This window comes from Falco cherrug, chromosome 5 (assembly GCF_023634085.1).
Source record: "Falco cherrug isolate bFalChe1 chromosome 5, bFalChe1.pri, whole genome shotgun sequence".
Taxonomy (NCBI): domain Eukaryota; kingdom Metazoa; phylum Chordata; class Aves; order Falconiformes; family Falconidae; genus Falco; species Falco cherrug.
Window position 1 is genome coordinate 18,730,154 of NC_073701.1, and position 18,334 is coordinate 18,748,487.

Sequence of the window (18,334 nt, forward strand, 5' to 3'; positions counted from 1 at the left end):
ACATAGGGAAGAAATGCACTGACCATCACAATGGGATATCTCCTCTTCCCAAGGACACAAAACTCACTTGATACAAGGAAGCTACACATATCTGACTGTTAAAGTTGTCTGCACTGACTACAACTCGGTGTCTTTCACAAATTCCAACCACTACAGAAATATGAAGTCAGCTGGCCTTGAGGCATCATGACCCACAAGCAATGACAGAAACATCCTGACTTTATTTTCCCCTGTTAACTTGCTTACTAACCGGAATTGCCTAGGCAAATGAAAAAGGAATTGGAATCACAGTAGAAAAGTGACATGAAGTGGGAGCTGAGTGGGGAATCCACCTGACTACATCTGAGCTAATCACCCTCAGCTCCCTTTATGAAAACTAGAATGGAACCTGCAACATTAGGCCAGATGAAATATACAATTTAGACATCCAGGGCTGAAGATGATTCTCATCATACCATCCTGAGTAGAAACCAGGAAAAAACCCTAGCTTTTCTGTGCTTAGCATATCTATATCATCTTCTAAATTTCGTGTTAGCAGCTGAGTTTTTTAAAATGAAATTTATCTGTCCTCTCTGAAGTTCATGAAAAATACACATTTCCTTTTTCCTTGTTATGCAGGTACGATCAAAAGTGACTTTGTCTTCCCCAAAGCTGTACAGCTGGTAAGGCACATAGCTACATTTTCAGCACAGAACATGTGGGAAAGGGCATAGAACTCCCCCAAAGCTGCCTGCAGATTACTTTGGATTTCTGTAGAGAACATATATGTTAACATAAAGTAGAGAGTGAACCCAAGGAAAACTGAAGACAAACACTGACAGCTGGCCAATCTTGCCCTTCTTTGCTGTGTTTGCCTCAAATATAGTATGTTTGTAAGAATGTGTGAAATACTTCTGAAAATAACAGTTATACTCCATTTAGTTTTAGCAAGCAAAGGAACATGCAATTTACAGTCCTCTTCAGAAGGATGTGATTTACTAAAATTCATGGAGAGACATCAGCAAATTCCCAGGAGGAGCTAGATACCTAACTTCTTCAAGATCCTACAGATTTTGGAACATGAGTGTTTCATTCTGATTTTTTTCCTCATATGTCCAAAGTTAAACTGATTCCATATAATATTTTATTATTATTATTATTTTATCTTCAGTTTGATATTCCAAAAAGAATCAGACCAATACTTACACCACACATGGTACATGTCCTCCAACAGTGGGGTGTTACCACATTTCAGAGGGACACTGACCACCAACAACAATTGCTTTTTCCAAAGACAGGATGTAGAAGAGACAATCTTTGCCACCTACATCCCAGCAGTGACTGGCAGACAGCCTCTCTCATCCTTCTCTTAGGGAAATTCAAGGAGGAGCTTCACACCATTAGGATACAATGGACATATGCTGCAGGGCTTATCCCCAATTAAGACCAGTTATGTTAAGTTAGATCTTTGTCCTTCAGATATACTGCTGTTATGCAACTCTGAGCCCTGTCCCCAATATTTAATACCCTGCAAGCATAAGAAGGATCCACTGGATCTTCCCATTGCAGAAGAACTATGACTGGAAGACAACAGTCATCCTGAAAGGCCTTTTGCTTTAATTTACTGTGTAGCAGGATTATACCAATTTTAATGAGCTTAGGATAAGTAACGTCCTAGAGGTTGTACACAGATTTTCTCATAAGATTGAAAATATCTTACCTTCCAGTATTATTTATAATTAGTGTCACTGTCCAAATTGTTTCCCTTAGAATCATCGTTCTTATAGGTGACACCTATCAGTGTCATCACTGACAGCTTTTTAGACTTTTGACCCTCCTTGAAAGTAAAGCATTGTATAAACTGCAAATTGTTTTGACTAACAAGACTGGTAACAAATATGAACGGTTCAGGGACAGTGTAACGTGTACTAGCAGGGTTACATGGCATTTGCAGACAAGGGGGGAATCACTTGTTTTAGACATCCACAGAGTTAACTGTAACCTCTTTAAATTGAATTGCCATTTCTGCAGCAGCAGAAACAAGCAACCCCAAAGATGGTATCTATTCTCATTGGCCTAGAGGAAATCTAAGAAGTTGTCAGTGGTATTATCCTTCCTCCCTCTTCTCCCTCTCCTCCCTGATTGTCTTCCATATTCCGATGGATGTTTATGAGCTCAGCTGTCATTCTTTGCACCAGGGAAAGATAGATGGGACACACCAACCCCAACCTAAGTGACCTTTGGATGTGACAAGATTTTTAGGTCAGTCTCGCTAAATGGAAGCCTTGGTGTATCGAGGCTTGCCTCAGGGTGAAATTTCCAGTGAATTTATTATCTCCCAATGCCCTTTGGACTGCTTCCCACCATCAAACACCATGGCAGCACTCGGAACAGGAAGAAATACATTAACTGGAATCTGATCGTTTTAAAAGGTTACAGCTGCCCAAATATAATTTAATTTCATACTTGCCCTTTGAGGGTTTGGTGTATATTTTCATTTTATGACTGCAAATGATAAAGCTCTTAAGATTCCAGGCAATAAAAAGGAAAAGGGGGGAGAAAGTATTTTAAGGGTTAGAAGTCTATTCAGCTCATAGTCAATGAGCGAAGTGACAAATCAGCTTTTTTTTTAATCTAACATTTCCTTGGTTTTTTGATATTCGTTTCTTTCTACACTTGATGGTGAACAATACCTTTTAGTGAAATCAAACCTGTAATGCCACCCAGTATGACATGAAAGAAACATTTGATGTGCAAGCACCTACCTATTCTACATCCATTACGGACCTGACTCAGGGCAGCAATTAATGTGAAGTGAAATGAAGTTATCTGAATGAACTGATGCAAAAAATAAATTAAAAAAATAATCAGACTTAAGTAAATGCTTAAATCTAAGCATAATACTTGGAGTTTTAACTGGGTAGACCATGGATCATTTTAGAATCTCTTCTCTGTCTTCCACCTGAGCTCAGGTCATGTATACAAGTTCATCTACCCATGCCCACACAGTATAATAAAAATCAGGCTACACAACACTGCTTTTGGGACAGCATTCAGTTTGCTTAGAGTCCAACACCTGTGCAATAATGAAATTCTAACACACGAGTATATGGGATATGACATCCTAGTGCACAACACAAAGTGCTGGGAAATTAAGCTCACTCTCTTTTTTCCCCACTTAAAGTGAAAGCAAGCACCATGCACTAAACCACAATGAAAACTGAGTTACTGAATGAACGCTACCTCACCATCAAATGTTCTGACATAATTTTGATGACTGTTTCCTTTCCACAAAATGAATCATGGGAAAAATGAAACAGCTGTGGAAAGGAGGAAGGATTAAGTGTGCATGTTGCATATCTTATTTTCAAAGGCACCATAAGAAATTAATTATTGCTGGGTTCCCAAATCCCTTGAGGCCTCTTTAAAAATCTTACCCAAACATACATTGATACATACCATCTGAATTACTTTTGCCACCAGTGTATCAGACCCGCATATAGCAAGAAGCAAGGCTGCCATGATTACAGCAATGGGATGAGTAGGGTTGATTGGCCTAAAAGGAGCTATATTCCAAGGCAGCACAGCAGGAGAGTAAGTTAAACATATGCTATACGTACATGACATACTGCTTACCCTAAACATCAATAAGCCCGGAGTAAATATTGTAAAGTAAATATCGGAATGTTGAACAAATACCAATGTAGAACTACTGTGGAGAAAGTAAGAGATAATTAAGGACAGTTTAACCTACTACAAAATGTAGCACACCTATTAGTGCTTATATTGTGAATTTTCTAATTTTCAGAAGTTCAGAGTTTAATGGTTAAATCAACACCAGAGATAAAATAGGACTTCAGCCATGTTCTTTTGCCAAATCCAGCTAGATCCATTTGGTTCCCTTAATGAAATAAATATGCTGCTGTATTCTATGGTAATGGCCCCAAACACTTTAATAACACTATCACAAGCCATAATGTTTTGGTGCATTAACAGAGAACACGCTGTTATAATTTGTAAAGAGTGTTTTGAGCCATGAAAGGGAAAAGAAAAATTAGGAAAAGAAAAAGAAAAGGCGTTGTTGCCAGATGCCATCTTCACACTCCAGTGTGGAGAGAAGTGTAACCTGCAGAGTGGACACTTCACCTTCAGGAGGGCAGAGAGCCACTGGCCTCGCTGCCCGGGTGTGCTGGGGGACAGCTGGCCTCCACCAGCACAGCTGGCCTCCACCAGCACAGCACCCATGGGGAGGCACAGAGGGACGCTGCTTTTTGGGCCCCTGCGTGACTCAGGTGGGAGGATGGGTACCACCCCTCATGCCACCCTATGTCACTGAGGGACTAACCTCATTCCCTTGCACATGAACTGGCAGTCCCAGGTCCCTTTGGGACAAACAAATACTGTACCTATAGGAGGGAGCTGATAAAAGCCACCCCACAGCAGCTGCTAAAGACAATTTGAATCCCTCAATATGTCGCAAATACATTGCCCCTGTCCGCTGCCACTGGTGCAGCATGTGGCACAGCTGTGGTTACCTAGCCACAGTACAGCTCACAATACAGCTAGAAGATTCTGCTGTAGTGCAGATTTTAGAGAGAGCAATCACTCTAAACAGCAAGACACAGAGGTGCAGATATCACTGGAAAAAGTTTTCAAAAATCTCAGTTTCTACTACCATGAGAGCATTTGAAACTTTCTTACTCCTTCTCTGTTGTAACAATAATCATATTTCAAAGCTTCTCTGAGCTTAAAACCACACTGACTTAAAATGTTTTTCTTTCTTGTATACATGCATTTTATTTTGCTTTTTAGTTTGGTTTGTACAATTGTGCACTAAGGAAAGACATTTCACACAGTTGCCCGCTGACAGCCCTGCTGTCTGTAATTCTAGAGTTTGTCAGTCTCTGAGATAGGTGACTTACCAAATTTGGAGTGTATTTCTGGTCCAGTAAATTATCTGTGATATGACCAGTCTCTATGGCTAAGGGGTTAAGGAATGTAAATCCACTTGTCTGCAATACTTTCTCCTTAGCTACCTATCTAATGAGTGGACAGGAACAGGAACAGACCATTGGTAAAATGGCACACAAATATGGCAGTTATGCAAAGTGAAAGGGATACTTGGAAACTAGTCTAGGCATTAGACCTGAACTCAAGAAAGCAGCAGAGCTCATGCAGGCTACAAACTTAAAAGCTAGTCTTGAGGACCACTAGGAGCTAAAGGTTCTGTGGCCTCCACATTTTCTTGTTCAGATTATCTTACAAAAGCCACTAAAAACCATTAAGAACCTCTGAAAGGAGAAAAGGAATTTGAGGAAACTGAGCCTAGGTATTGGGGGAGAACTGCACTCTTGACTTAACCTCAAGTGGCTTATGCTATCCAGGCACAACAGTATAATTAAGTTTAACACTCTCAAAGTTACATCTCCAGATACTATGGTATCTTCTGGTGAGCTAAGTTCAATCAATGACTTTGGAAAGAAAACAAACAGAACAAACATCCTGACCTCAGTAGTTTGTTGCCTAATGTTTAGACCTACAGCCTACAGTAAGTAAATATTTCACAGTTTCAAACTGTGCTGAATATTAGCCTCCATTCACAAAAGGTGCTCGCATATCCTGGTTGCTAACAGTCAACCCTGGCAAGAAATCAGACATGAGAAAGACAGGATGAGAGTAAGAGCACAACAACTTTTTTAACGGCTTGCACTGCCCTTGCCATATGCAATTTATATCACTAGCCAGTGATATTCTCCCCGTGCACACTTTTAATATGCCATTTGTTTATTTCTATCCCATTCTGCCTTGTCAATGGGAAATGACCTGCAACTTTGGAGGAAGAATGGTCATAAACAAGGCTGTAGTAAGAAATAAGACATAAATCAAAATTCTTACACGTTCATATATCACAACAATCTGCATCTAACAACAAACCATGTCATGTGACCTAGGTACAACAAAGCTAGCAAGATTTCAAGGGAGATTTTCTTGTGTTAACTTTTGGGATGCATAAAATGTAGTTATTTGATTTGCAGACCTAAAGGAGCAAGTGAGTGTCAGTAAGTAGTCAGTTTTGTGTAAGTCAGCTTTTCTCAGTGGTGTTATTTGTAGCATTGTTCCGCAAGCTCCGAAGAGCGTGCATGTTAGTGATTTGCAGTTTTCCTATGTGTTTGTCTGTCACAACGTTCTGCTGAGGCACTGTAAATATACACTATTGGCAGAGCTCAGCATGAAGACAATGAATTCCAAAAATATCCAGAAAAATTCACTAGTCTGACTGCAGCTTTCATGTTTTATAGGAGACCCATAACCCCCCATTTTGTGGTTTCAGTGCGAGTGCCCCCACAGCCAGCCAAGCCCCACTCAGTGTGGTTTCTCGTGTGCCCCCCCCTCCGCAGACCATTTGCTCAGGATTATACAATCTTATTTGCATGATTATATAATCTTCTTTTCAGCAACATCCCTCTGAAAAGAGCAAACAACATAATAGGAAAACCAGTAGTGCAAGCCAACTATTTCAAAACCCAGTGTCTGGAATGCACAAAGGGCACAAAGTAGGAAAAAAAAAAATAAATGGTTTTTTGGTTTTGTTACTAGATTTTTCATACAGACCTTTCCAAGGAGAATTAATTCCAAATGAATGCAAGCCACGAAACATCGTATTCTGTAAAACACAAACACTTCACAGGTTTGCTCTGCTGCCAGCGCAGGCAGGGAGGCATACTTTGTTATCTCAAGGTGTACGTACAAAGGTGGCTATTGACTTCTTTCTCAATGGAAGCGACTTTGGGGCAGCATATGACAATTCTCAGATGTGTTTACCCCCCTGGTTTATGACTCTGGCAGACAGGTGTTGCCACTGCTGCTATTCTGACACTGGTTTTGTCTTGCAGCTGGTAGAACTCCTAACATCGACACCACCAGCCAAGCATCCGAAGTCCCAGTTATATGGCACACAAGAATAAACAAAGTCTTAGCTGATATATATGCCCCCACTCCTCGAGTTTTCCCTTCTTTCATACACTTGAGACTGTGTCCGAGACAGGATGTTGTGTAAGTGAAAACTGTCATGTTCCAATCTGCAAACAGGCTCTTCTGCTGGCTGCTAAAACTACTTATGATGTCAGTTACTTCAGCAATATTCATCTAAAATTAATGCCTTATAAATAATCAAGGAGTAATCTGCTTCCGTCTGTCAGGCTAACCCCAAAAAGAAAGAAGTGTAACATTTTTGTGAGAGAAAAGAAATTAAGGATGACCTGACCTCACAACTATGCTTGCCAGACAGTTACACACTCTTTCTTGCGTGACCTATTTTTCCCTGGTCACACCACAGAGACGTTTCAAACAAACGGCCAGTAATTTAGACTGCTTGAAACACAGAGGGTTGCCACCCAAACAAGACAGTTGAGCATCCTAATGGCTCTGTCAGGTTTCCAAAAGTTTTTTGTGACTTGTTATCTCTTTTCAAGTTGAAATAGAGCTCTATTTCTTTAGTCCATAAAGGACAATGTCAAATGTCACGCTCTCCCAGACATTAGCATACTGGGTATGGATCATAGCCTAATATTTTGTTGCGTATCACAGTGTGTGAATGGCCCGTGTAAAGAAGTATACTGAGTACATACATCTGGTGTACTTGGTATTGTAGTTCTAACACAAACTAACATAAGGAATAACTTATAGCTAAAGAAACTGTTTATAGCTTAAGTAAACCTTCCTATAGCCTAAGTTCCAATGCTGGAATACTTTCAACCTGCCTCTGAAATACACTCAAAACTACTGTCTATTAAATTCCCATGAGATCTAGAGAACATCTGTTTCTAATTACCAGAATCAGATTCTGTACCAGTTAGCAAGATCCCCATCACCTGTAGTATGAACTATTTAATACCTGTGATTTTCAACCTTTTTGGTTTTGAGAACTCCACAACCTTCTTAGTAGAGGCAAAGACCAATGTATCATGATATCAAAGCCTGTCTAGAGCAGGTTAACTTTTCTGAGGCACCTTTCAGACCCATTACAAGTATTAACGGCCCCCTAGCAGAAAATCACAATTATACTATTATCAGATACTTAAGGTCAAAAGAAAAAGGCACAGAAATGGTCACCTTCTGCTAATTCACTGAAGTCAAGAAGAGAAAGACAAAGGAAAATGGAAACAACACAAGAGAGGAAGTGAAAGAAAAATAGAATAAATGTGTGCATACAGAAGATGAGGCAAACGATTGGGTTTCTTCATGCTGTGGTTTATATGTAAAGAGACAACAATATGAAGCTGAAGGCCTGCAAATACAAAATAACATAGAAAAGACATTGCTTGCACTATTTCCATTGTCCAAATGTCAAATGCCTTCTGGGAACCCAGGGGGTGGGGGGAGGAGGAGTAATAGCTGTATAAGCATCTTGTAACAGGTTCTTCCTAAAGGGGATTTCATGAAAACTGCTAGGCTCTGATGCTAGCCCATATGGGCTCAGGAAAGTCAAGAGAAAACGCTGGCTGCACTTTTTCCAGGCTATTTGCATATGTTCTTTAGTATGCAGAATGTCTCTGTATATAATTGAATTGTTGTTTTTGCCTCTATTAATACATATGCAAATGAGTCACTACTGCAGCTGTGCTGTATTAATCATATGTGTGCTTCTGTCTGTCTGCCCTGCAGGCTCAGGGTCGGAGGGAGGGGGAAGAGGGAATTCAGTCTCTTTAACCTACAAGAAAACTCACTCATGCAGACAGAGGTCTGCTAGCAAACAGCAGGCCTGAGTTACAACTGGAAGGAAGATAGGCTGGTCATTTTTCAGTCTTTTTTATTTTTCATAGATATGGATGGAATCTGAAAGTTATGCAGAAAGGGCTGTTAATCTAGATAAAACGAATATGCTACCACTGCTAATTCCTTCCCCTGGAGGGCTGGGGAGGGAGTTATAATCTGACGACCCACAGAGTAGCCATGACATTGTTTTACCATGTGTATTTACTGCCTGTAAATGTCCACCGTGCCTATGTTCAGACACTCAACAGTGCTCAATAAAATACAAAGCATTTATATAGTCTGTCATAATGATTGTCTTTTGTAAATTGATTGGATTCCAATAAAATGATGTGATCAAGCTTTTAATTCAAATCTATTTCGATAGAATATATTGAGTTTACTCATAATGTTGTATAAGATTACATCAAAGACAAGTACGGGCTATTTAGTTGCCAGCTACAAAGCACATTTACCCACCATAAACAAGATTTATTTGAGATGGTATGTTCTGTGGTTCATGCTTTTACACAATCTATCACAATCTCCAGCTCTCAGCAGGTACCCGGAAAGTGAGGACTAGTTTCATACTGGTGTTGTAAGGCTTGCTTTTGAGTTAATTGGGAGGAACTTTTTCCATTTAAAAAACATCGGGATTTGTCAAAAACACTCTTGACGATCAATAGCCTATCATCCCACACCTTATTTACACAGTTTAATGAATATTTTAAAATCATCACTAAGATTTCATACTAAATAAGGAATCTTGGCAAGTTCAAATTTTTGAAGACAATTTACCCCCCTCCCCAAGATCTTCACCCTGTTTAGATGGTTGTAGCTTCAGTCACATGAAAGGTACTATGCCCCATTTTTCTAGCTGGAGAACTGGACCTTGGTCTTCAGTGATCTCATTTGCAGAACAAGTGACAAATAACTAGTGAACACCACTTTCACTTACAAAACCAGAAACAAGTAAGTGGTGGACAGAAATAGGGAATACAGAATCTGCATAATGTAGCAATTTTCAAAACTAGTTAAAAGGGCATCCAACAAAAATATATACATATTATGTTGTTTTATTACTCCTATTATTATCAGTATTTGTGATGGTCATCAGAAACAGCATAGCAGTACACCGAGCTAATGGCAGATGGACAACTGCCATCTTTTGGTTATGCTAATGAGAAATGTCACTTTTCATGTACTTAGCTGCTTTTTCTCCCAGATGCGTGTGCTCGCAGTGAAAAACTAATTCTACTTCTTTATGCTTAAGTGGACTGCATGAGTATTATAATATTGTAATTAAACTGTGCACTAACAATTCAATCCCTACAAACTGAGTCAGAGTCCTATTAATGAGAACAGGTAAAGCAGGAAAGCAAAGAGTGAAAGGATACTGACTCTCACTGTTGAAAAGCCAGCTTAGATAGTATTTATAGGTAGACACTGCCCAGCAAATAGAAGGAATAACCCTGCACTGTTAAGAAAAGGTTTGCCTTCTTGTAGGCAAAGAATTGGTTATAGTAATATCCCAAAGAGGTTATGACTGTAGATTGCAGAATAAACAAATAATGGATAAACTATTGCCATCTCTTGACTACATTCTGTAGAAACAATGGGGCATTGAACTTGTCTTCTCAATCTCAAGCAAGCTGGCTCCCCAATGCAAGGAAAGAATCAAGTTTTCAGTATTCAGATGCATCACTACAGTGTTCATACAGTTTGTCAGGGTCTTCTTTCACAGATTTGGGGCACTGTAACACTGGAAGTCCAACTGCTTAATCTGGCCAGAACTGGTTATGTCTACAAATTAGAGTAAGAAATCAGAGATATGCCCCCCCCCCAAATATTAAATGTGCTTGACAATCAATGAATGAAAACATAGTGTCACCTCCTTAAGAAAGGAGAAGTTCTATCACCAGCAACATTTCAAATTAAACTTAAGGAGGTACTTCAGAGAAATAACCTCAACTGGCAAGTGGAGAGATGTAGCTCATCCCTGCAATGGTGCAGAAGCCAAAAGGAAGCTAGTATGTAAGCAAAAAAAAAAAATTGTAGCTGACCAAGCAGGCAGTCCTCATGCTTTATTTTTGTTTCATAGGCAGCAGATGTTTAATGTAAAACTCACATGATCATTCGTACAGTCTATCTTCTGATCAGTCACTGCATACTTGTCAAATAGCTCTCTTTTCTATTTCCTTCAAGTAAAACAAACATGGAGGTCACAGATGATTTTGTGACCCTTAAGATGTCTAGAAGCAAGGTTTTCCAAAGGAAAGTTTGTAATGAATCAGATACCTAAATAACAGCAAGATGAACAACTTTGACAAAGCCCTCAAACTCCAAACGGGTTTAACTTTCCTCAAAATCTAGCTACTTATGTCACTGCCTGCATGTGGCCTGAACTCTTCTAAAAATGTGGTCCCGACTACGTATGCTAAATTCCATTGAAATTCAGCCCTTGATAGGCATCTTCTCACACCACTGAAAAGAACAGGTTTGTAGTAAGAAAAAAATCTGACCCAAGTACTTAATAAAGAAAGTGCAGACTATAAAACTTGGCCAGATTATTTTTCCAGGTAAATTTGAGGTCTAAATCTGCTCATCATCTTTATACAAGAGCCAAAGAGAATCAATCAGGGTTCTTCAAAAGGCTGGCCTTCAGAACTGAGACCCAGCTAAAACGCTTTCACACTCCCATGCTGACATGAAGTTCTCTTGATCCGTATAGTGACAGGTTTGGTCATAATGTTGAACACAGCCACCAATAATTATGATGTCGTGTTTCATGCTAAGATGAAGAGGGGAAAAAGCTTGAATGTGGGCACTTAAAACTTGTAGGGTGTTTTTCCAAGAGCAGATGTTCGCAGGAAGTCTGTATTACATCAGACTGCTATACTGTTTTGACAGGACACAAAATGTCCGTATAGTAATGCTACACGGGCAGCTGTCACTATACATCCAGCATTATCTTTCAATATAGTTATGGGTATATACAGCATTTGTGTTACTGCCAATTAATCAGTCGTTGTCACTATTTGGTTATCAAACAAACAATCTGGGAAATGTGAACCATTCACACTCCCAATGGTGCAGATTCCTCTCAATTTTCAGATCAAGCCATCAGGTCCTTTGTTTTCTAATGCTCAGAAAGCACTCAGGAATTATTTTTTCTCAAAAAGCAAACCATCAGATATAATTTTATACTGAATGTGCTCAGACTTCTGGAAACATTTATTTCATACTAGGTATGCCCAAGATGACTGGTATTGGAATAATCACTTCAGTTTACTTTGTCTAAAACTTGTTACATGATATCTGTGCTTACAGCTTTGAATGTTGATCTTCAAGATGGAGAAATTTAATTCCCTCATCTGCTAAATCATACAGGGAAACATCATGTTCATATAAGGCGTATAGCAGTACTTTCAATTCATTAGCTTTATTCAGTAAAACACAGTAGCAAGGCTACGCTCAGTTTTGTTCTCATTCATTTGAAACAGAGTCACCATGCCACATCACTCCTGAAGAACAAGACCATATGAAATTTATATGGGGAAAAAACAACATAAGAAACCTGCATACTAACCAAGAGGGATTTTACTGCAATAAGGGTGTATTTTAAAATGACACTTCACGTAACATTTGGAACTAAATCTTCTCATTAACAGATGAAAGCTAAAACCTTTTTTTTTTAAATGGCATTTATGTTATTAAATGTGGGTGTGAGTGAACGTGCAGGGCTGACAGACAGCCCTTTATCAGAGGGCAGGTTCAAGCATGCATCATGTTAGTCCCAGCTTCTCCAAATGGCCTCAGACATCTACTCCTTTTGCAACACCTAACAATGTAAGTTTTAGTTTCCATTCTTGAGTCATTAGTCTCTCTGTGGATACTGGAAATAAAGGCAATCACGTATGGCTAATTGTAGCGGATATCAGATGACAGAATCTGTATATCCCAGCAGGGACTCAAAGGCAGGGAGAGAAATGGAGGGCTTCAGATTACGAACCTGTCAGTGGGAATCAACAGGGCATTTCAAAATGAGATATTACCTTTTCAATGACAAAGAGTATCTTTGCCACAGGAAAACAATCAGGTGTTGGGTGTTCTTCTATAAATACGGTATGCATTTCGTTTATAGAAAGAAAATTCAATTTTGACAAACAGGGATAGAAAAAATACTTCCTGTTGATCAAACAGTACACTACTAAAGCCATACCCCGACTTAAAATTCTCTAATGAAATAAAAAAAGACATGTTTATCACTATACAAACAAACAAGAAAAATTCCTTGGCTTTGTCTTCACTCAGATAACACTGTGTACCAAATTCTGCTGGGAGCAACAAACTGAGCATTGTGTCAGGTTCTTTGATCTCCCCTGAAAACTACCGCTTTTAGTATACAAAGCCTGAAAGATGAGTGATAGGGAAGATAGGAAAAGAAGAAAAGAAGGAACGTTGTACTTTTCTGACCTTCTACTGTCTGATGACCAGACAACAGAGGGTTTGTAGGGAACACTATGGTTATATGTAATGTCTGAAGAAAGAAGAGTTCCTCCCTGAAACAGACTGTAATGGCTGCACATTCATTTGTGCCATTTAAAAGTGGTTTTGAACCAGTTCTTCATGACTAGAAGAAACAGGCATCACTGAGTTTGGATTTGAAACAAGCTGGATTTGAACAGACGTTGGAAGACACGACCCTTCTAGGCTAGCAGCTATGCCAGATTCAGCTTCACTCATGTAAGCATGGGTGAGAGTCCATTCTGAGTGCTATATCACAAAACCCTTCTCAAAGCACATCTAGCCTATCTGACACTTTCAAATGGCACCAGAAATTAAGAGGCATGTCCAATTTCTATTAGACAGGTTGCAACGATAACTGAAAACCACTGTTAAGACATAAAGAAAGATTACTTTAATTTTTTTCCAGCATATACATACCCTTAGAGATCAAGTCAGAAGGATTTGAAGGAGTCTACAGTTAGTACACTGAACCTCTCCCACTGACTGGTTGCCAAATTCTCCCTTTAATTCCAGGCTAAATAACACGTAGCAAAACATAGGTGAATTTGGTCAGTAGTTTAATTTTAATGTTCTCCTTTGCACAGAAACAAGAGGCCCTTAAGGTTTTTAAGTTTTCCATAACCTAAACTCATCTTAAGATATTTATGAAGTCAGACGCATTTGTACAAAGCCCACCTTTGTATAAGGAAATTGTCATTGTGATAAAGCCTATTTTAATCAGAATACTTCAGCCCACCACATGTTGAGATACAGCCCAAGGCTGGTCCTGAAATGGAAGTAAACCACCCTCCCAACTTACTGGAGCACTAATGCGTTATTTTAGGACTATCCTGAATAACCGCAAAAATAAGGAGAATTAGAGTTAGACCTGTATTTTCTCATTGCTAGCTAGCACCATGTTTGGTTTTCCTTTTTTTCCCCACTTTCTTCCATATGCGTGTTCATGTGTGTTTGGCTATTATAAGCACTTTATCAATACTGACATTACTTCTCAAAATTCATTTCAGAGGGATGACTTTTATGGCTCCCATGATTCTTAAGCTGTCTACGGTATTTGTTACTCACAGAATCAGAAACTAACAGACAGACAGTGTAGCTTTTCATACAAAGGCACAATAGGAATGAATGTATTAACCTCTGTGGTGCATGGAATGTGTCAGCTTACACACTGGCAGCTATTTCTGTGAAACTCAGCTAACTTCCGCTGGCTGTGTTAAAATAAAAAAAAAAAAAATCTTCCCCAGAACTATGTCCCACGCTCTTGTATGCTGGCCAAACAACTGAAATATCTGATGTTGCAGAGAGTCCACTTCATACTGATGCTGGCCAAACTGAGTCTGAGAATGCATTTTACACGTACTGTTTATAAATACGGAGCTTTTCCAAGCAGGTATAAAGCTCTGCTGTTCCATGCGACTTGACAAATAATAATGAGTGGGGAGATGAATTAGCAATGGAGAGTATGGGATTTTTTTGTTTTGTTTTGTTTGTTTGTTTCTACAAAAGAGTGTAAATCCAGATTTTGCAGAACTAGAGATGATTTGGATCTGGACTTCATTTTAGTCCCAAATTTTACCCAGCTTCATCCTCCCAGCAAAGCATATATGGCAGGTAACAAAACTCAAACTGTGGAAATGGACATCACATTTGCTTAATTCCAATGAGTTGACAAGGGTTGTGGGGCTGATCAGGAATACCTGAGGAATGTCTGCACCACTATCATTAAGACCCATGGACACCCTAACACTTTCAAAATTTAGAGTGATATTGGAAGTTTTGAATCAGATGCATCTGGCTACCAGGTTAACTCTTTAATGTAGCTCAAAAAAAATTCTTCGGTATCTTTCCACCTGTTTTCTAATTGCCTATGTTAAATTAGTATCATCACTTAATTACCTGCACCACGGCAGTGCCTAAAATGTACTGGGTACCATAAAACATTGTAGGAGGGGCCAGTCATTGATCTGAAGAGCTTACAGCCTAAAAGGACCTAATCACGTTAAGCAACTTTTAAGCAGTTTAAAAGTGCTTGTCAGGACAGAGCTTTTCTCCCCGGCAATGTGTCTCCTTTTGCTGGTTTACGCTTAGCCAGCCCTTACAGCTTGCATCACAACTATCTGACGGAAAAGATGAGCAAACCTACCGCTCAGTGGAAACCTAAAGTACCAACCTCGAAGTAGTTTCACTGACAATAAAGACACGAAAACATAACAAAAAGTTCCCTCAAGGTAAAAGGCAAAGTATATGATTTGGTGATCATTGTGCTTCAGATGCAAATTTTATGCCAAGAGAACAGACCCAAACCCCTGTTATTTGCACTGTGTTCAAATGGAAGATAAAACTGGTTTTCATATTTACTTAACCTTTGCCTCTTCTGCATTGTTTTCGGACTTACCTGCAGTTGGAGTGGGCCTAAGCCTGGTGTTGCTGCGGCAGCAGCTGCCATGGTAGTTGGGATCAGCTGAACGGGGTAAGGGTCACCTAAGTAAGAGAATAATAGAGGCGTCAGCACCTTTTATCTACTCTCCACCTGCAAATTAAAGTCCTGCATTCACTCTTTCCAAAAGCCTTCTTTTGTGTGCCTTGTTGAGGCCTAATGAAAAGCTCTATTGTGCAGCCTTTTACTAACACTCTTTTCACAATTCTGGCTGAGAGAGGAATGTGAATAAAAGGCACAAGCAATTAAGGCGGAAACCTCATCCTTTTTCATGATGTATTTAGGGAAATGGAAAAAAGTGCACATTGATCAGAAGGCTGCACTTCAAAAAAAAAAAAAAAAGAAAAAAGAAAAAAAAAAGGAAAGAAGATGGGGGTGGAGGAGAAAAGGAAAACAGTACAACCTTGATAAGATCGCAGTATTAGAAGGGGACAAATTTACAAGCTTGTCCAGAATATGAAGTTAACCAAACTCTGTTCACTGTTAGTAAACTGAGCCTCACACAGATCAGAAACGGCATTGCCTTGACTACCGTGCTTTCTTTTAGGTGAGAAAAAAAATATCTTGCTTTAGTTTCAGGGTTTGCTCCTACAACAGGGAAAAGCATGTGAAGTTCAGTAAATCAGATACAAGCCTCCAAAATCCCTGCACCAACTCTGCTTTGTGACTTGTGATTCAGTTTTGCTTCTGAGAGAAAACTACTGCAGTTTTAGAAAGAACTGCATTGTGCTGAATGAAAGGGACCCAGCAAAGGTTTAAAAAAAAGTTGCAGGCATTTATAAAGGAGAATTACCTGAGATGGCAAAAATCAAGATGGAGACAGGCATGCTTTAATGTTATGGAGCACTCACTTGCGGTCACTCCTTACACATCTTATTTGTTAAAACAAACTTTATACTAGCCCATCAACAAAACTATTAAGAAATCTGGTAAAAATAATAAGAAATGTCACATGCATTGTGTCGCTTCTCCAAATGATAAAATGTTTAAGCACTTTCCACTCCAAAAAAAGTTGCCAGAGCATTTCTGTACGTCCCTGTGTTCTGGTAGCATGCAAGATTACTGCAGCATTAAAACAGCCACTTGAAATGAAACTATAGAAAAGGCAGAACACTTCACCAGGAAAATCTACCTAAATGTTCCTGTACATTTCATTAGAGAGGTAGGTGAAAAGTTTCCTTCCTTTATTATGCTTTTTTGAGTGAACTCGGCAAAAAGAAGGACAAATTAAGAAGGCAATGCAGGTTATTCTGTACAATTGTTATTAGTTATTATTGAATTAAAGTTTAGAACGGTATCAAGCCTAAGTTACAGGAAACAGAAAACAAAGGGAAAGAAATTTATCTCATGTTTTTTAAATGTTAGAAATAACCTGTGTTGGTATATACACATTCAGGAAAACTGCGTATGTTTGGGTTTCCCTTTTATAATGCAACCTTTTTTATGGAGAACTTTGATCTCCTGTTAAGAATTAAATACCATAACTTCCAGAAATGGAAGGCCAGAAAAAAACTGGGTTGGCAAAGCATCTTAACAGGTATTTAACTTCAATAGGTGTGCCTGCTTATATTTAAGAACATCTTAAATAATGCTTTGCTGACTGAAGCTTCACAGTCTTTCAAGGCCAGCCAGCCAAGCAATGGGAATCCAAAGGTCCACCCAGGCATCCCTGTGCACAAATGTCTTTGCACCTGGCCACAACTTCTTTATTAACTTATTTATTGACAATGGGCAACAGATTTCCTGATTTGCTTGGGGTTTTTTTCCCCAGAGGTTGTAATTGTTTCCCATTTTCCAGTTCTACTTTGCTTCAACTAAGGGATCCATTTTCCATTTCATATCATGGATTGAATTAAAAATTTCTCTGACTTGAAGTTTTCTGGAGCGTTATCTTGTGACCCAAACAGTCGGCCTTAAACATGTGAGAACACGGAGAAGAAAGAGAAGGTGGTCAAAGACTGAGGGTCAATGGTGCTTAGCTGCTTCCACACCACTAGTAGCTCAAAGGCTAATCCCTGTATCATTCTGAAAGACCCCTCTCTATAAGAGGACATTTATTTCAAGGACCAGCCACGAAAGAATATAAAATTATTAATATCTCATCTGCAAAGAAAAGAATGAGGGAAAAGTAGATTCTCACTAGAATGTAGATTTTACAGCCAATTAAAATTTTTAGTTACTAATGATATGCATTAATACATACCAAGATTAAAAGACCGACTTCCATGCACTGTCCCATAGTCCTCTCCACATGCCTGTATAAGCCTCAGCCCATCCTCTCACAACCTCATGCTAATTTGTAAATCTCAGAATCTTCACCTTCCTGAACAGTCAGGCAGATTCTCATACCCTCCTCTGCTGTATTAATTCCTGTTCTTTATGGTTCATCTGGCAAATGTATCAATGAGATGCTTGTGAGAGAAGAACATGCTGAAGTCCCCACAGCCACATGCATAGTCACAACCACTGGCTCCGGTGGTGCAGGTAAATGCCTCTACGACTTTTTAGTAGACCATGCCAGAAAGCAACTACTACACCAATACACAGTAATGTAGTTTTCCACAATTCTAAGGAAAAAAGTCAAATTCATCCTAAAAACAGATTACAGTTGTGCAGAGCTAGGCTCTCCTGTCTACC

The 18,334-nt window shown here is 39.2% G+C and overlaps 1 protein-coding gene across 12 annotated transcripts in view; it reads right to left on the reverse strand.

Annotated features, from left to right (window-relative positions):
- The window catches only part of SOX5 (SRY-box transcription factor 5), a 602,225-nt gene that overhangs the window by 75,182 nt on the left and 508,709 nt on the right, over positions 1 to 18,334 (reverse strand). For all 12 annotated transcript variants that reach the window (XM_055711618.1, XM_055711623.1, XM_055711621.1 and 9 more), the window contains one exon: positions 15,656 to 15,741. In XM_055711618.1, coding sequence (XP_055567593.1) covers positions 15,656 to 15,741 — 86 coding nt within the window. The remainder of the gene's footprint in view (positions 1 to 15,655; positions 15,742 to 18,334) is intronic.